At 36.7% G+C, this 23,851-nt stretch overlaps 1 protein-coding gene across 2 annotated transcripts in view; it reads right to left on the bottom strand.

Moving 5' to 3' along the window:
* Window positions 1-23,549, bottom strand: part of LOC127705438 (receptor-type tyrosine-protein phosphatase mu-like) — a 145,123-nt gene extending 121,574 nt beyond the window's left edge. Inside the window, exon 1 of one of the 2 annotated variants that reach the window (XM_052209753.1) lies at window positions 23,293-23,549. In XM_052209753.1, the coding sequence (XP_052065713.1) occupies window positions 23,293-23,344 (52 nt within the window). In that variant the 5' untranslated portion in view covers window positions 23,345-23,549. The remainder of the gene's footprint in view (window positions 1-23,292) is intronic. The other variant, XM_052209754.1, reaches the window with a different exon arrangement.
* Window positions 23,550-23,851: the final 302 nt, after the last annotated feature.

Raw genomic sequence — 23,851 nt, 5'->3', positions numbered from 1 at the left:
ATTTATGATCTCTGTGTTTCATCTCATAGAGACATCACTTGGGAATGTAACCAGTATAGAAAAACATGCTAGTGCCTAAATTTTAATTCTTAGGAGGTCCAAAAATGGAGGTAAGGGTAGTATAGAATTTTAGTATAAGTTTAAACTTAGAAGTTCAGGGCATATACATGTTGAAAATATGCCGCACAGCCCTATATTTTGACCTTTGAATAAAATAGTAGTGCATATAAACTTTCCGTTCTAGGATATTATTTTTCACGAAACTTCATAGTAAAAGTGTCACAGTTTTAGCCGCAAAGGGAGTTCCTATGGGAAATTGCATTGTCTATATTTACAGAATTGCAACCTATATAGGGTTAAAAATTAGAACATACAGAATTTCACAAAATCTTGTTTATCTCAGAGATTTTGAAGAATTTAACTCAAATATGAAGTTTTATAAATATTTCATGAAGATTGAGAAAATCCTGGGCCTTAACTATGATGAGTCAGCATAAATTCACAGTTTACAGTATGCATTGTTTACTTAAAGCCCTGAATTAAAAATAAATTCATAATATATGCCTATTTGTAATTTAAATTGTTTAGAAGTGCTTATATTTACCCTTCGCAGTCATTGCAACTCATTGATCCTTCTTAAATATTTTTGGTGGGGTGTTTTTGTCCTGTCGATAACCCAAAAGTAAGCCGTAACACCTAAATGTGCTTTTTTGTGACCGCGGCATAAAAAGTACAAGCTAGAATTACCAAAAAGACCTCAGTAAAACTTACAATAGTGTGTTCTATCCAAAATATGTACTAAATATTCCACATTGCTAGAAACAGAGAAAAAATTTAGGAAATGTGAGGCCCCAGGGGCAAAAAAACAGAGAAAAATACCTCCCCCTGGGTCATAAAACAGATAATTTAACTTCTAAATGCTATGATTTTATTATTTTAAAGGTCTTTTTTAAAGAAAACAATAACTGTGCTAGGAAGTTATGCAAAAATCAGATGTAAGCAGTCATTTCTATCAAACTTTTAGTGAATTTATGCACCATACTGATATCTTCATAAATACAACTTTTGCAAATATGGCTTTGTTTAAACACTTCTAGTTCATATATTAACTAACTTATGTTAGATATATGGTTAGGGATGATACTGTTGTAACATGAATACTAAACTGACCATTTGAGGCAGAAATTGTGAACTTTCATTGACAAATAGGCATTCAGTAAGATGTGGACTAGAGACACAGGCAGGATTGGATACTTAGTATAATCTTGAATGTTGGAATGATTAACTACTTAGCATTACATTTATAGTATTTTAAAATGCTTTCAATTTGTTATCAGAATAGTTTCAAACAGGTTTTAGACAGTTCATGTCAGAAAACATGCACATAGGGTAAGCTGGCATTAATTAAAGTCTTGTTTTCAAATTCTTTAAAAAATTGAAACAGGGGTAGGGGTAAAAAATGTACTGTAAAAGGAAACTTAGAGTATATGCAGTGATTTCTTTAAGGCTATAATTCTGATAAAGAAGTATTGTTGTGAGAAAAAGTGTTTTTAGAGAGTTTTCTATTTGAATAAATGTTTGTATAGGTTGCACTTTGTAAATACAGCTGTTTCTCAAACCACGCCTCTTTTGGGGAGATATATAATATTCATAGATATGTTAATTTGTTAACGTACTGGTTCCCATTTATGATCTCTGTGTTTCATCTCATAGAGACATCACTTGGGAATGTAACCAGTATAGAAAAACATGGAAGTGCCTAAATTTTAATTCTAAGGAGGTCCAAAAATGGAGGTAAGGGTAGTATAGAATTTTAGTATAAGTTTAAACTCTTAAAAGTTCAGGGCATATAAATGTTGAAAATATGCCGCACAGCCCTATATTTTGACCTTTGAATAAAATAGTAGTGCATATAAACTTTCCGTTCTAGGATATTATTTTTCACGAAACTTCATAGTAAAAGTGTCACAGTTTTAGCCGCAAAGGGAGTTCCTATGGGAAATTGCATTGTCTATATTTACAGAATTGCAACCTATATATAGAGTTCAGCAATTGAAGTTTTGTAATATGTCAAAAACTACATTAGAAATTTTTGAGTCATCTCTCTTTGTATAGAATTCAGCAATTGAAGTAAAATTTGGAAATTAAATAAAATTAAGAAAAAAAAAAGAAAAGATAAGTTTTATATTAGCAATTATATATTTTATTAAATCATATTTATGATACAGTTTGATTATTTTGTCCAAATATTATTTAAAGGTTTTTCAAAATATTATTTACTTCATTCTAGTAATTAGTGTACAGGTAAAAACTGTTCACTACATTGTATGTTTTTACTATTGATAAATAACTGATCGACAGGTGTAGTTGTGTCTCAGTTTTGTGAACAAAAATATTTGAAGATTTAAGGTTGGTGTATTTTGTAAATATTTATAATGATTTTGAATATGACTGTTTTATATAAAAGAATTTTATAAAATACAAAAAGAACAAAAATATGACATGTGCATGTAAATAACATTCTATATTTTTATCTGAAGTTTTGCAAATGCAAATATGATTTCGAAATTTGTTTTTTTGACGCATGCGCTGGAAATGAATGGTCGACTTTTTTGACAGCTCCAAAGAAAAGTTTGAAAAAAGTTGAAAGAATCGATAAGTAGTATCCTTTACGTATAATTATACGATAAATACACAATAGATCAACATCAACAATACATGCTACTTCCTTAAATCGAAACAAACCCGATCTTAATTTTTTCTCCACCGGCCAGTTTCTGACAGTTTGGCGGGTAAATACAACAGTATTGTCCCTTAGGTAAACTCTCCATTCAAATACAAAACAAACCGGGAACAGTCCCATTCACTTTACAAGTAAGAAAACCACGAAAACCTTAACAATCAGATGAGCAGGAGAAAGTTACAGAGATATATTGAAGAACAGCCACACAGACCCTCCGGTATAAGGTATAAAGTACCCATATTGATATCAGACAGCAAGGGTTTTTGCTTGAGAGACGCATGTAAACAATATAACTTTCCTATCGAATCTTGGTGTATCAGTGGCGCCAGAACAAGCACACTTGTGGATCTACTCAAAGATCGCATTGAGAAAGCAATACAAAGACACAATCATATTGTTGTTTATTTTTGGGCAGGAACGTGTGACCTAACCCATAAAGAGGGTAAATTCATAGAATTGAGACACAAAGGTAATAGGTCAATAGAGACAATAGAAAAAGAGTTCCAGAGAGCAATATCCATAGTAAGCAAATATTCCTCAGCTGAGATAAAATTTATTGACTGTCCCGTCCTATCAATCTCTACATGGAATAAGAGAAAAGGCCACAAACATCCAGAAAATTTCAAAAATCAGGACAGTCTCCTAACAAAACAAATAACAGCGCTAAACAAAAACATCTGGAAAATTAACTCGACACTTAGAAAAAACTCTATTAAAGTCAGCAGATACTTCTTCAGAGGAAGAAAAAGGAGAGGAAGGTCTTGGACAAGGAGAACGGTAAACCTAACCATAAATAACAAGGACGGTGTCCACCCTGGCCAAAGTCTAAGTCTAGCAATAACAAAACATATCCTCCTGGACACCTACAAAGAGTGCTACCAAGAGGTGAATGAAAAAGACATCTTGGTAATAGATATTGAAATTGAGGAGACGAATTCGCTTCTCTAACAGCTTAGGTGGGTTTATCCTATCACTGTTAGAAAACCGACAGCTACCCAAATCAATCAATCAATCAACCAATCATCTAAAAAAGCACCAATTACCAGGATAGAAATACCACACATTCGACTCGCTAAACTGAGCCTCACATAGAAGTTGGGAATAGAGCACTGGAGAAACATCTACATGCAGGACACCCTCGGCCAAAGCAACAAATAGGTAAGTAGTAGAGCATAGGTGGGTTTATCCTATCACTCCACTACACCACCACAAAAGTTTGCACGATAGCCTTAAAGTTTATCCTGTTAGGTAGATTTTTGTTTAAATCAAATAGAAGTTGGGAATAGAGTACTGGAAAAATATCTACATGCAGGACACCTTCGGCCAAAGCAAAAAAAAAACAAACAGGTAAGTAGTAGAGCTTAGGTGGGTTTATCCTATCACTCCACTACAATACCACAAAAGTCTGCGTGATAGCCTTAAAATCATCTTGCTAGGTAGATATTATTAGATCCTTATAGAGTACAAAGCATATATCCGAATAAACATATATAATACAAACATATCATTATATAAATATAGATATATACCCAACTCATGAAAACAACCCATGCCTACCATCAGAAGAAGTAACCGTCTGACCAGCAATAGGAAGAGAAACTCAGTCACTGAAGAAACACAGGACAAGAAGGAGAAAGAAAAGTTGAACAACCCTGCAGAAGGAAAGGAGAGCCTTTTATGTGCTGGGTGTTGTAAAGACGAACCACCAAAAACTGTAAGTACTGTGAAAGAAATTACTTGGCTTGCATGCGATTTGTGCAATAAGTGGTGGCACTGTGTATGCGCAGGATATACAACAGAGGATGCAGGAAAAATTATAAGTACAGGTATTAAATTCCCATGTGCACTCTGTATCATAAAACAACCATATATACTGCTAACAGCTGAGTATCATCAAACAACTAGTGATACCAAAACAGACCAGAAAATAGATAAATTATTAGAGATCACAAAAACAATAGGACAAGGTTATCTGCAAAGTAATAATCATAAGCAGAACACAGAAGGAAAACTACCAAAGGCACTGAGAGAGAAGAAAGACCCAGAAAAAATTATAATTATAGACAACATAGAACAGCCAAACACAGTTACAGACAGTACAACAATCAGAAAAGAGTTAACAAAAATCAAAGCACTTGAAGATCAAATAGAAGAGGCGTATAGCCTACCAAAAGGGGGAATAGCTATCCACCTGAAAGACCAGAAAACAAGGGACAAAATCATTAATTCGTGGCCAATAAACACATCAGTATTTGGTGAAAAGTCCGTAGCACACAAACCAAGATCTATAAACCACAGAACAAGCTCTTGTTACTTACATAATATTCCTGTCCATCTATCAGAGGAAAATCTATCATTAGATCTGTCACACCTTTACAAAATTAAAGAAGTGAAAAGAAAAAAGTACAGAGACACTGGGAAACTTATGCCAGTAGTAAAAGTAACCTTTGCTGACCACGAGGACGGAAAAAAAGCTATCGTCTCCAAAGGATACTGCCATCCCGGCACAACAACATATTCCAAATTTCAAGCAGAACAACCTGTCAAAGTTGTGAGGTGTTACAATTGCAACAAATTTGGACACATTGGCAAGCGCTGTCTAAATCTAGCTACCTGTTCAAACTGTGGGAAAGAAAATTGCAAGATAAAAGACTGCAAAAACACCCCGTGTTGCGTAAACTGTGGGAACATACACCCAGCAACATCAACAAGGTGTAAAAAATACCTTGAAATAATCAACAAGAGGAGACTCTACAGCATACTGAATACACAGAATGAAACTCCTCTTCCTGAATGCACAGGCCATTAGTACTGCTTACCAACAACTTGTACATATTGTAAATAGTTATGATGTAGATATTGTTTGTTTAAATGAAACCCACCAAGAGGAGAATAAAAAATTAACATTTTTAGACTGGCAAGTGTTTGACAAACCACGTAAAGGAAGAAAAGGCGGGGGTGTGGCTATTTGCATCAACACTCACAAAACCAACTTCACAGTCACTAAATTCACAGACTTCGAAGACACAAACTATGAAAGCGTAGCAGCTACCATACACACAGATAACAACATCATATTCAATCTGCTAGTACCCTACATTCCACCAGAAGAAACAAAACAACTTGAAGAATTAACAACCAAAGTTCAAAAGGTACAACAAGACAACAAGCATGAATTGATTATAATGGGAGACCTTAATGCTAAAAGCTTAGAATGGAACAATGACAAGACAAACAAGGCAGGGGAAATAATTGAAAACTACCCGACCAAAACAGACATGCTGTGTGTAAATGATGGCCAGCCTACAAGACGGAATACCAAAAGTGTCATTGATCTAGTAATTATAACACCCAGCACAAAAAATAAAGTACAAAACTGCTCAACATTAGCCCACGAAAACGTACGATCTGACCATATATGCATACTAACAGAACTTGATGTATGCAAAAAGGAACAAAACAACACATCAAAAAGGAAAGTATGGCAAATTAACAAAGTAGACTGGAATAAATGGAAAGAACAGGCTGAAAAGAACATGGAAGAATGGCTACTGAATAATCCAAGCAATGACAATGTAGACGAAGTATATCAATCACTTTAAGCGGCTATTGACAAAACAATGCAGGAAGTTATTTGCCAAAAAGAGATGAAAGATAAAAAATCAACTAAACCTCCATGGTGGAATTATGATGTTAACCAAGCAAAGAAAAACTTAAACTATAAACAAAGGCAATATAGGAAGAGAAACATCCCACAAAACAAAGAAGCCCTTGTTACAGCAGAAGTAAAGTTTGAAAATGAAAAGGAGAAAGCTATGAATGATTGGAGTGAACGCTTAGTAGACCAGATCAATACATCCAGAAATTCAAAAGAGGTATGGACTACTTATAAGAAATTGACCAAAAAGAAAGATTGCAACACCATCCTACCATTAATAGAACAAGACGAACCACCAGCCTTTTCAAATCAAGAAAAATGTAAAATTTTGCAAAAAACATTTTTTGAGGGTAAACATCTAAAGACCGATGAATTCGACGAAGAGTTCTACAAATAGACTCAAGAGGAATACAAAAGAATATGTGAACTGGAGAAAAGATTGACAAAAAGAGAACATAAACTGGACTATGAGGTTACGACGGACGAAGTTGAAGCAGCAATATACCTACTAGAAATAGGTAAATCACCTGGAGCTGACAGCCACTTCCCAGAACTATTTAAGTTTGCAGGAGAAAACCTCATAGAAGCAATACGAACTATGGTGAACCTCACACTAAAACATGGCCGGTTACCACAGGAATGGAAGACAGCAAACATCAAATTCCTGAGGAAACAAGGGAAAACCAACTACTACTCACCATCATCATACCGCCCTATAAGTCTAACCAGTGTCATGTGCAAAATTACCGAAAGAATTGTTCTTAACAGGCTGGCAGCGTTCATAGAAGGAATGAAGCTTATAGAAGAAAAACAAGAAGGATTCAGGAAAAAACACTCAACATCAAACTGCCTGATCAGATTTATCCAAAACACGATAGAAAAATTCAATAAAGGAGAAATCACCCTTGCATGTCTTATTGACCTAGAAAAGGCATATGATTCAATCTGGCGAGAGGGACTATTAGTGAAATTACACCATCTGGGTATTAGAGGAAAAACATGGGCCTGGATTAAAGATTTCCTAAATAACAGAATGGCAAGATGCATCTTTGAAAACTATGTAGGCGAAGAATTTGAAACAAAGATAGGGCTGCCACAAGGATCAGTTCTTGCTCCCACATCTTTATCAACGACCTACTGGGAGATATTCTAGGAGACTACACAAAATTTGCTGATGATGGAACACTCTGGCAAACAGCTAAACCAGACCAGATAATAGAACTAAAGGATAGAATGAAGGATGACATCACAAAAGCAGTGAAATGGACTCAGAAATGGAGAGTAAACATCAACCTGGACAAAACTGAAATATGCATCTTCTCAAAAAAGACAATCGATGAAGAGGACAAACGTATTTTGATTCAAGGTAAAGAACTCAAATACAGCTCGACACCAAAGCTCCTTGGAATCATTATGGACGAGAAAATGACCTTTAGCAAACACATAGATGCCATTGAAAAGAGAGCAAACCGGAATTTAACTATTCTGAGAGAAGTGAGACAGATTAGCAAAGTAAAGACAGAAAAGCTATTACAATTATACTACAGTCTAGTTAGATCAGTCATGGAATACTGTAGCCCAGCATGGCAAATAGCAGATCCAAAAGACCAGCAAAAACTTGACAGAGTACAGAGAAAAGCACTAATCCTATGCATGGATATGCCTACAACATCTGGCAGAGAAGCACTAGAAGTCGAAACAGGAGTTATGCCAATAGACCTTAGGCTAGAACAAATAGCCATAAAAGAGATAGCAAAGATTAAATCCAAATCTGCACAGGAACCCATCAAACAGCAACTTGTGAGGTATGAAGATCAGGACACCTATGACAAGTACCCAACACCAATGGGCAAAGCACTAAGCCAAGCAGCAGAAATGGACAAACAGACGAAGATTAACATCAATCTCATAGAACCTGAGTTTACCTACAGACTGGGAGAAACTCAAATGACCCAATCAAAACCTTCATATTGGAGTCGACTAGGCAACTCAAAATCAAGGACAAGTGAGCAACAAGAACTTTGCCAGGAAACCATTAACCAACTCATGGGAGATTGCGCACAAGAACAAGCAATATCGTTCACAGATGGATCATGCTTAGGGAACCCAGGACCCTGTGGAGCAGGAGCAATTATTTATGCTGAACACATTAAACCTGCTGCAAGACTACATAGACCTGTGGCAGAAAGAGGATCCATCCTCCTGGCGGAACTCATAGCGATTCTCATGGTCCTTGAATACTGCATTACAGAAAATATGTACAACACAATACAAAAAATCAAAATTTTCTCTGACAGTCAAAGCGCCGTGGGATTACTAACACTGAACTGGGCCCCAAATAGCTACATCTCCGTAATAAGAGAAATAAAAGAAAACATTGAGCATCTTAGGCAAAAAGGACTAAATGTAATCATATCATGGACACCAGGACATGCCAATATAGCTGGCAATGACGAGGCTGACATCCTTGCAAAAACAGCAGCACAGGAAGCAAAAGAACTACCACCGGAAAATAACGCCATAACACTACAGGACGTCAAACAGGCAGCCTATAAAAGTACAGGAGAAAAATGGCAGAGAAGATGGGAAATATCTGAGAGAGGCAGGGACCTTTACGAAAAAATACCAACTACGAAACACTCAATTATGTATGATTTTCCCACTAAAAGACATTTCAGTATATTCGCCCAACTAAGAACTGGCTATACAGAACTCAACTACTACAAGAACCGAGTAGGCCAAACCAACGGCATAGAATCATGCAACTGTGGAGCACCTGAAACACCTCACCATTTCCTTCTGGAGTGTCCCTGCTATGAGAACGAACGAGCAGATATGTTACAACAAATATCCAAAGAGGTCGGGATCAGAAACCTGAATTTAGCTACTATGCTAACGAGACTAGACGGTGAGAACACCGAAGAGACAAAAGCCAAACTACAAACAGTGGCACATTACATTGACAGAACAGGCAGATTTGATACTGCTGTTCCTCAATCCCAATCTTAACCAGCGCATACTAATTTAAAGCACAGAGAAGAAAATACGCCGAGAAAAACGCACCAAAGAGAAAACCTGCACATTGGGAAAATTCGTGCCAACAGGCCTTAAGATTGAGGATTGAGGATAATCATTTGAATTTGAATTATAGTTTTATTGAACTATTCAGCGTTGCCAATTATTAATGTTATTTTTCGATATATGTATAATGTGAATATATGAATACACAATAAATTCATGAACCTTACATTTGTGCTTTCGTAAGCCAGTTTTATCGTTTTCGGAGGTTACCTATGTAACATACCAAGGTCCCTAAACCCCTCCCCCACCCGATTCTGACAAACTCGTACGGGTATACGGCTTAAGTGGTATGAGCCATTTTAGAGGCAATATCTACCTCTTCCTTTGGTTCCATGGCTAACTTGAAGAATCTCTTAGTTTACCCTAACTTTCAAAGTTAATAAAAAAATTCTGAGGCAAAACTTTTTTCCACACTAGGTACAAATGAAAGTTGAGACCCTTACGCATGCATGACTGAAAAATCCAGGTGGGGTATAGCACGGATTTTTAAAAAATTTGATCCAAAGTTGGGGTCCGACACCCTACCCCACCCTAACTTTCAAAGTTAATAAAAAAAAATCTGAGGCAATACTTTTTTCCACACTAAGAGCAAATGAAAGTTGGGACCCTAAGGCATGCTTGACTAAAAAATCCAGGTGGGGTATAGCACGGATTTTTTTAAAAATTTGATCCAAAGTTGGGGTCCGACACCCTACCCAACCCTAACTTTCAAAGTTAATAAAAAAAAATCTGAGGCAATACTTTTTTCCACCCTAGGTGCAAATGAAAGTTGGGACCCTTAGGCATGCTTGACTGAAAAATCAAGGTGGAGTATAACACGGATTTTTTAAAAATTTGATCCAAAGTTGGGGTCCGACACTCTACCCCACCCTATCTTCAAAGTTAATAAAAAAAATTCTGAGGCAATACTTTTTTCCACACTAGGCGCAAATGAAAGTTGGGACCCTTAGGCATGCTTGACTGAAAAATCCAGGTGGGGTATAGCACAAATTTTTAAAAAATTTGATCCAAAGTTGGGGTCCGACACCCTACCCCACCCTAACTTTCTAAGTTAATAAAGAAAAACTCTGAGGCAATACTTTTTTCCACACTAGGTGCAAATGAAAGTTGGGACCATTAGGCATGCTTGACTGAAAAATCCAGGTGGGGTATAGCACAAATTTAAAAAAAAAGTTGGGGTCCGACACCCTACCCCGCCCTAACTTTCAAAGTTAATAAAGAAAAACTCTGAGGCAATAATTTTTTCCACACTAGGTGCAAATGAAAGTTGGGACCCTTAGGCATGTTTGTCTGAAAAATTCAGGTGGGGTATAGCACGGATTTTTTAAAAATTTGATCCAAAGTTGGGGTCCGACACCCTACCCCATCCTAACTTTCAAAGTTAATAAAAAAAAATCTGAGGCAACACTTTTTTCCACACTAGGTGCAAAAAAAAGTTTAGACCCTTAGGTATGCTTGACTGACAAATCCAGGTGAAGTATAGCACGGATTTTTTAAAAATTTGATTTAAAGTTGGGGTCCAACACCCTACCCTACCCTAACTTTCAAAGTTAAAAAAGAAAACTCTGAGGCAATACTTTTTTCCACACTAAGAGCAAATGAAAGTTGGGACCCTAAGGCATGCTTGACTAAAAAATCCAGGTGGGGTATAGCACGGATTTTTTTAAAAATGTGATCCAAAGTTGGGGTCCGACACCCTACCCAACCCTAACTTTCAAAGTTAATAAAAAAAATCTGAGGCAATACTTTTTTCCACCCTAGGTGCAAATGAAAGTTGGGACCCTTAGGCATGCTTGACTGAAAAATCAAGGTGGAGTATAACACGGATTTTTTAAAAATTTGATCCAAAGTTGGGGTCCGACACTCTACCCCACCCTAACTTTCAAAGTTAATAAAAAAAAATCTGAGGCAATACGTTTTTCCACACTAGGTGCAGATGAAAGTTGGGACCCTTAGGCATGCTTGACTGAACGATCCAGGTGGGGTATAGCACAAATTTTTTAAAACAATTAGTTGGGTTCCGACACCCTACCCTACCCTAACTTTCAAAGTTAAAAAAAAAAATCTGAGGCAGTACTTTTTTCCACACTAGGTGCAAATGAAAGTTGGGACCCTTAGGCATGCTTGACTGAAAAATCCAGGTGGGGTAAAGCACGGATTTTTCCAAAAAATTTGATCCAAGTTAATAAAAAAAAATTCTGAGGCAATACTTTTTTTTCTACACTAGGTGCAAATGAAAGTTGGTACCCTTAGGCAAGTTGGGGTCCGACACCCTACCCCACCCTAACTTTCAAAGTTAATAAAAAAAAATCTGAGGCAATACTTTTGTCCACGCTAGGTGCAAATGAACGTTGGGATCCTTAGGCATGCTGGACTGAAAAATCCAGATGGGGTATAGCACGTATTTTTAAAAAAATTTGATCCAAAGTTTGGGTCCGACACCCTACCCCACCCTAACTTTCAAAGTTAATAAAGAAAAACTCTGAGGCAATACTTTTTTCCACACTAGGTGCAAATAAAAGTTGGGATCCTTAGGCATGTTTGACTGAAAAATCCAGGTGGGGTTAAGCACAAATTTAAAAACAAAAAACTTGGGGTCCGACACCCTACCTCACCCTAACTTTCAAAGTTAATAAAAAAAAATTCTGAGGCAATCCTTTTTTCCACACTAGGTGCAAATGAAAGTTAGGACCCTTAGCATGCTTGACTGAAAAATCCAGGTGGAGTATAGCACGGATTTTTTTAAAATTTGATCCAAAGTTGGGGTCCGACACCCTCCCCAACCCTAACTTTCAAAGTTAATAAAAAAAATTCTGAGGCAATACTTTTTTCCACACTAGGTGCAAATGAAAGTTGGGACCCTTAGGCATGCTTGACTGAAAAATCCAGGTGGAGTATAGCACGGATTTATAAAAAATTTGATCCAAAGTTGGGGTCCGACACCCTACCCCACCCTAACTTTCAAAGTTAATAAAAAAAAATCTGAGGCAATACTTTTTTCCACACTAAGAGCAAATGAAAGTTGGGACCCTAAGGCATGCTTGACTAAAAAATCCAGGTGGGGTATAGCACGGATTTTTTTTAAAATTTGATCCAAAGTTGGGGTCCGACACCCTACCCAACCCTAACTTTCAAAGTTAATAAAAAAAATCTGAGGCAATACTTTTTTCCACACTAGGTGCAAATGAAAGTTGGGACCCTTAGGCATGCTTGACTGAAAAATCAAGGTGGAGTATAACACGGATTTTTTAAAAATTTGATCCAAAGTTGGGGTCCGACACTCTACCCCACCCTATCTTCAAAGTTAATAAAAAAAATTCTGAGGCAATACTTTTTTCCACACTAGGCGCAAATGAAAGTTGGGACCCTTAGGCATGCTTGACTGAAAAATTCAGGTGGGGTATAGCACAAATTTTTAAAAAATTTGATCCAAAGTTTGGGTCCGACACCCTACCCCACCCTAACTTTCTAAGTTAATAAAGAAAAACTCTGAGGCAATACTTTTTTCCACACTAGGTGCAAATGAAAGTTGGGACCCTTAGGCATGCTTGACTGAAAAATCCAGGTGGGGTATAGCACAAATTTAAAAAAAAAGTTGGAGTCCGACACCCTACCCCACCCTAACTTTCAAAGTTAATAAAGAAAAACTCTGAGGCAATAATTTTTTCCACACTAGGTGCAAATGAAAGTTGGGACCCTTAGGCATGTTTGTCTGAAAAATTCAGGTGGGGTATAGCACGGATTTTTTAAAAATTTGATCCAAAGTTGGGGTCCGACACCCTACCCCATCCTAACTTTCAAAGTTAATAAAAAAAAATCTGAGGCAACACTTTTTTCCACACTAGGTGCAAAAAAAAGTTTAGACCCTTAGGTATGCTTGACTGAAAAATCCTGGTGGGGTATAGCACGGATTTAAAAAAAATTGGATCCAAAGTTGGGGTCCGACACCCTATCCCACCCTAACTTTCAAAGTTAATAAAAAAAAATCTGAGGCAATACGTTTTTCCACACTAGGTGCAGATGAAAGTTGGGACCCTTAGGCATGCTTGACTGAACGATCCAGGTGGGGTATAGCACAAATTTTTTAAAACAATTAGTTGGGTTCCGACACCCTACCCTACCCTAACTTTCAAAGTTTAAAAAAAAAATCTGAGGCAGTACTTTTTTCCACACTAGGTGCAAATGAAAGTTGGGACCCTTAGGCATGCTTGACTGAAAAATCCAGGTGGGGTAAAGCACGGATTTTTCCAAAAAATTTGATCCAAGTTAATAAAAAAAAATTCTGAGGCAATACTTTTTTTTCTACACTAGGTGCAAATGAAAGTTGGTACCCTTAGGCAAGTTGGGGTCCGACACCCTACCCCACCCTAACTTTCAAAGTTAATAAAAAAAAATCTGAGGCAATACTTTTGTCCACGCTAGGTGCAAATGAACGTTGGGATCCTAAGGCATGCTGGACTGAAAAATCCAGGTGGGGTATACCACAAATTTAAAAAAAAAAAATTGGGGTCCGACACCCTACCCCACCCTAACTTTCAAAGTTAATAAAAAAAATTCTGAGGCAATACTTTTTTCCACACTAGGTGCAAATAAAAGTTGGGACTCTTAGGCATGCTTGACTGAAAAATCCAGATGGGGTATAGCACGTATTTTAAAAAAAATTTGATCTAAAGTTTGGGTCCGACACCCTACCCCACCCTAACTTTCAAAGTTAATAAAAAAAATTCTGAGGCAATACTTTTTTCCACACTAGGTGCAAATGAAAGTTAGGACCCTTAGCATGCTTGACTGAAAAATCCAGGTGGAGTATAGCACGGATTTTTTTAAAATTTGATCCAAAGTTGGGGTCCGACACCCTCCCCAACCCCAACTTTCAAAGTTAATAAAAAAAATTCTGAGGCAATACTTTTTTCCACACTAGGTGCAAATGAAAGTTGGGACCCTTAGGCATGCTTGACTGAAAAATCCAGGTGGAGTATAGCACGGATTTATAAAAAATTTGATCCAAAGTTGGGGTCCGACACCCTACCCCACCCTAACTTTCAAAGTTAATAAAAAAAATCTGAGGCAATACTTTTTTCCACACTAGGTGCAAATGAAAGTTGGGACCCTTAGGCATGCTTGACTGAAAAATCAAGGTGGAGTATAACACGGATTTTTTAAAAATTTGATCCAAAGTTGGGGTCCGACACTCTACCCCACCCTATCTTCAAAGTTAATAAAAAAAATTCTGAGGCAATACTTTTTTCCACACTAGGCGCAAATGAAAGTTGGGACCCTTAGGCATGCTTGACTGAAAAATTCAGGTGGGGTATAGCACAAATTTTTAAAAAATTTGATCCAAAGTTTGGGTCCGACACCCTACCCCACCCTAACTTTCTAAGTTAATAAAGAAAAAGTCTGAGGCAATACTTTTTTCCACACTAGGTGCAAATGAAAGTTGGGACCCTTAGGCATGCTTGACTGAAAAATCCAGGTGGGGTATTGCACGGATTTTTTAAAAATTTGATCCAAAGTTGGGGTCCGACACCCTACCCCATCCTAACTTTCAAAGTTAATAAAAAAAAATCTGAGGCAACACTTTTTTCCACACTAGGTGCAAAAAAAAGTTTAGACCCTTAGGTATGCTTGACTGAAAAATCCAGGTGGGGTATAGCACGGATTTAAAAAAAATTGGATCCAAAGTTGGGGTCCGACACCCTATCCCACCCTAACTTTCAAAGTTAATAAAAAAAAATCTGAGGCAATACGTTTTTCCACACTAGGTGCAGATGAAAGTTGGGACCCTTAGGCATGCTTGACTGAAAAATCCAGGTGGGGTATAGCACAAATTTTTTAAAACAATTAGTTGGGTTCCGACACCCTACCCTACCCTAACTTTCAAAGTTTAAAAAAAAAATCTGAGGCAGTACTTTTTTCCACACTAGGTGCAAATGAAAGTTGGGACCCTTAGGCATGCTTGACTGAAAAATCCAGGTGGGGTAAAGCACGGATTTTTCCAAAAAATTTGATCCAAGTTAATAAAAAAAAATTCTGAGGCAATACTTTTTTTTCTACACTAGGTGCAAATGAAAGTTGGTACCCTTAGGCAAGTTGGGGTCCGACACCCTACCCCACCCTAACTTTCAAAGTTAATAAAAAAAAAATCTGAGGCAATACTTTTGTCCACGCTAGGTGCAAATGAACGTTGGGATCCTTAGGCATGCTGGACTGAAAAATCCAGGTGGGGTATAGCACAAATTTAAAAAAAAAAAAATTGGGGTCCGACACCCTACCCCACCCTAACTTTCAAAGTTAATAAAAAAAATTTCTGAGGGAATACTTTTTTCCACACTAGGTGCAAATGAAAGTTAGGACCCTTAGCATGCTTGACTGAAAAATCCAGGTGGATTATAGCACGGATTTTTTTTTAAATTTGATCCAAAGTTGGGGTCCGACACCCTCCCCAACCCTAACTTTCAAAGTTAATAAAAAAAATTCTGAGGCAATACTTTTTTCCACACTAGGTGCAAATGAAAGTTTGGACCCTTAGGCATGCTTGACTGAAAAATCCAGGTGGAGTATAGCACGGATTTATAAAAAATTTGATCCAAAGTTGGGGTCCGACACCCTACCCCACCCTAACTTTCAAAGTTAATAAAAAAATTCTGAGGCAATACTTTTTTCCACACTAGGTGCAAATAAAAGTTGGTACCCTTAGGCATGCTTGACTGAAAAATCCAGGTGGGGTATAGCACGTATTTTTTTAAAAATTTGATCCAAAGTTTGGGTCTGACACCCTACCCCACCCTAACTTTCAAAGTTAATAAAGAAAACTCTGAGGCAATACTTTTTTCCACACTAGGTGCAAATGAAAGTTGGGACCCTAAGGCATGCTTGACTGAAAAATCCAGGTGGGGTATAGCACAAATTTAAAAAAAAAGTTGGGGTCCGACACCCTACCCCACCCTAATTTTCAAAGTTAATAAAAAAAAATTCTGAGGCAACACTTTTTTCCACACTAGGTGCAAATGAAAGTTAGGACCCTTAGCATGCTTGACTGAAAAATCCAGGTGGAGTATAGCACGGATTTTTTTAAAATTTGATCCAAAGTTGGGGTCCGACACCCTCCCCAACCCTAACTTTCAAAGTTAATAAAAAAAATTCTGAGGCAATACTTTTTTCCACACTAGGTGCAAATGAAAGTTGGGACCCTTAGGCATGCTTGATTGAAAAATCCAGGTGGAGTATAGCACGGATTTTTAAAAAATTTGATCCAAAGTTGGGGTCCGACACCCTACCCCACCCTAACTTTCAAAGTTAATAAAAAAAATTCTGAGGCAATACTTTTTTCCACACTAGGTGCAAATAAAAGTTGGTACCCTTAGGCATGCTTGACTGAAAAATCCAGGTGGGGTATAGCACGTATTTTTTTTTAAATTTGATCCAAAGTTTGGGTCTGACACCCTACCCTACCCTAACTTTCAAAGTTAATAAAGAAAACTCTGAGGCAATACTTTTTTCCACACTAGGTGCAAATGAAAGTTGGGACCCTTAGGCATGCTTGACTGAAAAATCCAGGTGGGGTATAGCACAAATTTAAAAAAAAAAAAGTTGGGGTCCGACACCCTACCCCACCCTAACTTTCAAAGTTAATAACACAAATTCTGAGGCAATACTTTTTTCCACACTAGGTGCAAATGAAAGTTGGGACCCTTAGGCATGCTTGACTGAAAGATCCAGGTGGGGTATAACACAATTTTTTTAAAAATTTGATCCAAAGTTGGGGTCCGACACCCTACCCCACCCTAACTTTTAAAGTTAATAAAAAAAAATCTGAGGCAATACTTTTTTCCACACTAAGAGCAAATGAAAGTTGGGACCCTAAGGCATGCTTGACTAAAAAATCCAGGTGGGGTATAGCACGGATTTTTTTAAAAATTTGATCCAAAGTTGGGGTCCGACACCCTACCCAACCCTAACTTTCAAAGTTAATAAAAAAAAATCTGAGGCAATACTTTTTTCCACCCTAGGTGCAAATGAAAGTTGGGACCCTTAGGCATGCTTGACTGAAAAATCAAGGTGGAGTATAACACGGATTTTTTAAAAATTTGATCCAAAGTTGGGGTCCGACACTCTACCCCACCCTATCTTCAAAGTTAATAAAAAAAATTCTGAGGCAACACTTTTTTCCACACTAGGTGCAAATGAAAGTTGGGACCCTTAGGGATGCTTGACTGAAAAATCCAGATGGAGTATAGCACGGATTTTTTTAAAATTTGATCAAAAGTTGGGGTCCGACACCCTACCCCACCCTAACTTTCAAAGTTAATAACAAAAAAATCTGAGGCAAAACTTTTTTCCACCCTAGGTGCAAATGAAAGTTGGGACCCTTAGGCATGCTTGACTGAAAAATCAAAGTGGAGTATAACACGGATTTTTTAAAAATTTGATCCAAAGTTGGGGTCCGACACTCTACCCCACCCTATCTTCAAAGTTAATAAAAAAAATTCTGAGGCAATACTTTTTTCCACACTAGGCGCAAATGAAAGTTGGGACCCTTAGGCATGCTTGACTGAAAAATCCAGGTGGGGTATAGCACAAATTTTTAAAAAATTTGATCCAAAGTTTGGGTCCGACACCCTACCCCACCCTAACTTTCTAAGTTAATAAAGAAAAACTCTGAGGCAATACTTTTTTCCACACTAGGTGCAAATGAAAGTTGGGACCCTTAGGAATGCTTGACCTAAAAATCCAGGTGGGGTATAGCACAAATTTTAAAAAAAAGTTGGGGTCCGACACCCTACCCCACCCTAACTTTCAAAGTTAATAAAGAAAAACTCTTAGGCAATAATTTTTTCCACACTAGGTGCAAATGAAAGTTGGGACCCTTAGGCATGTTTGTCTGAAAAATTCAGGTGGGGTATAGCACGGATTTTTTAAAAATTTGATCCAAAGTTGGGGTCCGACACCCTACCCCATCCTAACTTTCAAAGTTAATAAAAAAAAATCTGAGGCAACACTTTTTTCCACACTAGGTGCAAAAAAAAGTTTAGACCCTTAGGTATGCTTGACTGACAAATCCAGGTGAAGTATAGCACGGATTTTTTAAAAATTTGATTTAAAGTTGGGGTCCAACACCCTACCCCACCCTAACTTTCAAAGTTAAAAAAGAAAATTCTGAGGCAATACTTTTTTCCACACTAGGTGCAAATGAAAGTTGGGACCCTTAGGCATGCTTGACTGAAAAATCCAGGTGGGGTATAGCACAAATTTTTTAAAAATTTGATCCAAAGTTGGGGTCCGACACCCTACCCCACCCTAACTTTCAAAGTTAATAAAAAAAAAAACAAACTGAGGCAACACTTTTTTCCACACTAGGTGCAAATGAAAGTTGAGATCCTTAGGCATGCTGGACTGGAAAATCCAGGTGGGGTATAGCACAAATTTGAAAAAAAAAAAGTTGGGGTCCGACACCCTACCCCACCCTAACTTTCAAAGTTAATAAAAAAAAATTCTGAGGCAATACTTTTTTCCACACTAGGTGCAAATGAAAGTTGAGATCCTTAGGCATGCTGGACTGGAAAATCCAGGTGGAGTATAGCACGGATTTTTTAAAAATTTGATCCAAAGTTGGGGTCCGACACCCTACCCCACCCTAACTTTCAAAGTTAATAAAAAAAATTCTGAGGCAAGACTTTTTTCCACACTAGGTGCAAATAAAAGTTGGGACCCTAAGCCATGCTTGACTGAAAAATCCAGGTGGGGTATAGCACGGATTTAAAAAAAAAAATTGGTAATAAGGCTTATAAGTTATGTCCTTGCATACCATACTTTGATTACTAAAAATTAACCCTGCGTGTCATCAAAACTAAGCGAAACCCACTGTTACAGAAAAAGAATGAATACCTTAAACAGATTTGTTTGACATGAAAGTATTAAAGTACGAACGCAACTTTGTATTCTTGTAGCGTAGAAATATTTTTACTTTTTAGGAACTATTTTACAGGATGCCGAGAATATGGAAAACTATTTCAAACAATATCGCACAAAATTTTCTGATGGAAAAGTCGATACAATGTAGCAAGAAAATTTGGCCAAAATTTAAATAATGTCATTTTTCCGTGTTTTCAAAGATGAAGTGAAGTCTTAAAGCGTGCAGTTAAAAGCACATAGTTTTTACTATTGTTTTTAAAATATTGAACAGGAAATGAAATTACAAAATTCATTGAATAGTGTTTTCGACGGCTAGATTGAAGTTAAAACAGATATTGTAGTACCGTATAGCGGGTTATTTTCGCGGGTGTAAAATTTCGCGATTTAGGGGCAACAAAGTATACGAAAAATTTTGGCGGTTTTTATTTTGGTGGATTCTTGAATCCCAATTAAATATTTTGGTGGACACTGAAATTTTTACAGTTAAAAAGTTGTAAAACTTGACAAACAAGTGTCAATTGTTATGGTTAACTGACCTTTTTTTATCTGAATGACGCCTTATTTATTGATTAGATTCTGATACAGTTAATCATTAGAATACCGCTAACTTAGATATATGTTACAGGTATTCAAACGTCTTGTAAATTTTACGATTGATTAGTTACAAAATTTACCGGACCTTTGATGTACTTACTAATTAGGTTACAAAATTATCATGAGTGTTTACAACTCTTATATAGTTTGACACTAATTAATAAGGGTAATTACCTGATAAGAGTACCTTTAATTGACACTTATTATTAAGGGTATACACACCTGGAAGTCATTTTATAAAATACATTTATGTACAATGCCCTTTGACATTTATCTTGTCAAAACTAACATATACCGATATTGACCTGCCGACAGGAAAAAATACATCGTTTACAAAATCCTTTACCCATGTTAACTTGGAAACTACCCAAATTATGCATAAATTTTCGCGGAATTTATTTTCGCGATTTTCGTTTATCCGCCAAAATAAGCGAAAATAAACACCCCGCGAAAATAACCCGCTATACGGTAGTAGTATAAAATAAAAACGTTTTAGTAAATTTGAATCTTATGCAACTTTTGGGTCCATAGACATATCTGAAAACTGGCTGCTAGCGGAGTGGCTGCTAGCTTGAGTCTAGCGTGTCAAATGCAATACAAGTTTTTGATTTTCAAGGTTTAATAAACAATAGTTGTTTCGGCTTTTTTGCAGGAATTAAACGATATTTTTTATAAGTTTGAAAAAATAATTAATTGATGCTATTGTTGTGTAATATGATATAATGGACGTGACATTACTATGTAGACCTTCGGTAGTTAGATATACCGCGTAGCCCGGTTCCCGGTATGATCCATTGTAAACTACCCAACTCAGGATAAGATCTCAGATAGTTACCAGGTAACGAGAATTGGCGTATTGGCGGGAATGCGAACGCATGAGATATAGACAGAGCAAGTAAAAAGGACCAATATCAGAGGATATTTGGTAAGTTAGTACAATTAGGAGCATTTCATTGTATTAGTAGTATTAGTATTGAGTGATAATACTCGGAAATCACATCACTGGCGCTTGGCGAGCAGGGTTTTCTGTGATAAAAGACGAATTTATCGAGAAACAGAAGTGAGTACGTCACGTGAAATTGCGAAGTTCATATTGCTATATTTGGTATATTATGAAGTGTTTGAACACGGAAATAATATAAGCATAAAAACCTGCGTTAATTACAGTGTTTACAAATTTACTTTCGATAATCATGTTTTGTGAAGAAATTAGACATATTAGCCATTTCGGAGAGAAAAATTAGCCATTTCAGAAAAAAATTAGCCGTTTTTTCTGTGGTTAGCCACATAGCACATACACATTAATTTTTTTTCTGGCTCAGCAACCAGTGATTTAATTGAATTGTATTTGTGTTATAATAACATAATGGCAGACTTAGCTTTTCAGAAGGAGCGTACAAAGATTAATAGCTGTACTTATGAAGAATTATTATTGTTACCTGGTGTTGGAAATGTCACAACTGACAAGATTATGTCTATGAGAGAGACATTTAGCAATATTCAGCCTGAGAATCTTTCTGAAATACCAAGACTAAGAATTACTGAAGCCTTGATATATTTGATAGATTTTTCACCAGTTACACAGCAACAAGAATACAAATCACGGACTCAGTCAAGTTATGATTTACAAGACTATCTTGATTATGGTGAAGTTAAAACATCTGGATTTCAATCGAAATATGCAAGACGAGAAGCAGAAATCAATGACTTTTCAGATTCTGACACACCTTCTGATGAATGTTTGCTTAAACCTGAGCCTGAGGAAGTCAAACGTGAGTTATCACGTCCTAGTTCAGCGATGAGCAAGCCTTTGAATTACACTTTGCAGTATGGGGACCACCAGTATTCAACAAAATTGTCAAGACCTGATGAGAGATAACCATTACTACAAACCAGGATAAAGTTCAAGAATTTTCAAGTGATCGACAGTTTAAGCCAAACAACATTCAAAGAACCGATGAATTAGAGTACATTAAACCATGTACAAGATTAAATGTTGAGCAAGACATTAAAAAACGTGATTATTCACGTAACCAAAATACACAACTGTTACAGCAGACATCACAATTGGGATGGCAGCAAGGGCCCAAATGAGCACATTAAAAAAGCGTGATTATTTACGTAACCAAAATACACAGCAGCAGACAAAACAATTGGGATGGCAGCAAGGGCCCAACGAGCACGAACCTAGATTTGAAAAGCCAGTTCCAGTCTCAAGGCGTCGTCAACGGCTAGAATCAAATATACCTTCACCAGAAATCCGTCGCAGAATACCTTCACCAGAAATCCGACGCAGAATACCTTCACCAGAAATCCGACGCAGAATACCTTCACCTGAAATCCGACGCAGAATACCTACACCTGAAATCCGTCGGAGAATACCTTCACCAGAAATATTTAGGGAACCAGTATATTCCTTGAAAACACCAAATCCAACATACTCTTCTACAATAAACAGAAATATGTACCCTCCAAGACCATATTTAAGTTATGGGGAGTCGCCGCAATTAATGCCTCCAGCAAAGCCAAAATCAAAGAACCTAGAAATACCCAAAGGACAGGTAACGAGAGTTGGCGTATTGGCGGGAATGCGAACGCATCAGATATAGCCAGAGCAAGTAAAAAGGACCAATATCAGAGGATATTTGGTAAGTTAGTACAATTAGGAGCATTTCATTGTATTAGTAGTATTAGTATTGAGTGATAATACTCGGAAATCACATCACTATCTTGTCAAAATTTTTGACCGATTCAATAGTTTAAACCATTTATTTACACTTAGGCTACACATATTACCATGACATTTCAGATTTACTTACAAATATGTTTCTACTACACATTCGTGTGTATTCCAAATTAGAACATGTGCAAAACACACAATATTATATGCCTTCTAGTATTTTCGACCATTTTTTTAGGGCACACCAAAATAAGTCATATTCAATATACCATAAACATAAAATGCAAATATGAATTTTAACAAAAGACTTTGGCAGATATGATACATGGACCCTTTCAGCAGTGAATATGGAAAAAAAAAGACAGGAAAATGTTTGGGTTACAAAGGCCTACCTCACCCTTTTATTTTTAATTATTTTTGACTTGATATTTGGAATATCAAAAAGGCTGATAAGTGTATGATACTGAATATCAAAATCGAAGAACAAACCTGCCGCTAAATTTTCATATTACATAATATGGCAATTATAAACCTTATTCATATAATCATTAACCTTCATTGTTAACCATTCATATATTGCTCATGCTTTATATCGACAGAGTATTAATATTATAAACCTACCTGCAGAAGAAATGTAAAAGTTCAGACACAGTAAGAAAACTATTCCCAACATTTCCTTTCCTTCATTTCTGTGAAGTGAACAAGGAAGTAAGTATAAAGTCCGTCACTAAATATTTTGTTTGTGTATTAGACCGTATAAAGTTTACATTTCTAAAGTTTAAAGTTATTCCGTAACAATAAACACGCAATATATACTTAACTTTGTTTGAACGAACGACATCTTAATGTTGATAGGGAGAATGTTTAACTATCGTTCCTATTTTAAACCTATTAGAGAAATGAATATGAGTAATCCTTTTCAATGGCCTATCCAAACCGGATATAAATACATTTGATCCAAGATGTTATTTAGATTAAAATTAAACATTTGTTGATAATTACAAGTGAAGTGTGCTGCTAATATATGTATGTACATGTATGAAAGGTGGCATTGAATAACGACAAGTATTAAGAAACCTTTTACAACTCAAGGTTAGCTAGAATTACAAAAAATGCAAGTCTAGCTTATTTTCAAAGCATTACTGTGCAAACGAAATGGTTTTTGTTTACATTCGTTTGT

The sequence above is a fragment of the Mytilus californianus genome, unplaced genomic scaffold, assembly GCF_021869535.1.
Source record: "Mytilus californianus isolate M0D057914Y unplaced genomic scaffold, xbMytCali1.0.p SCAF_6, whole genome shotgun sequence".
Taxonomy (NCBI): Eukaryota; Metazoa; Mollusca; class Bivalvia; order Mytilida; family Mytilidae; genus Mytilus; species Mytilus californianus.
This window is presented reverse-complemented; position numbering and strand designations above follow the sequence as displayed.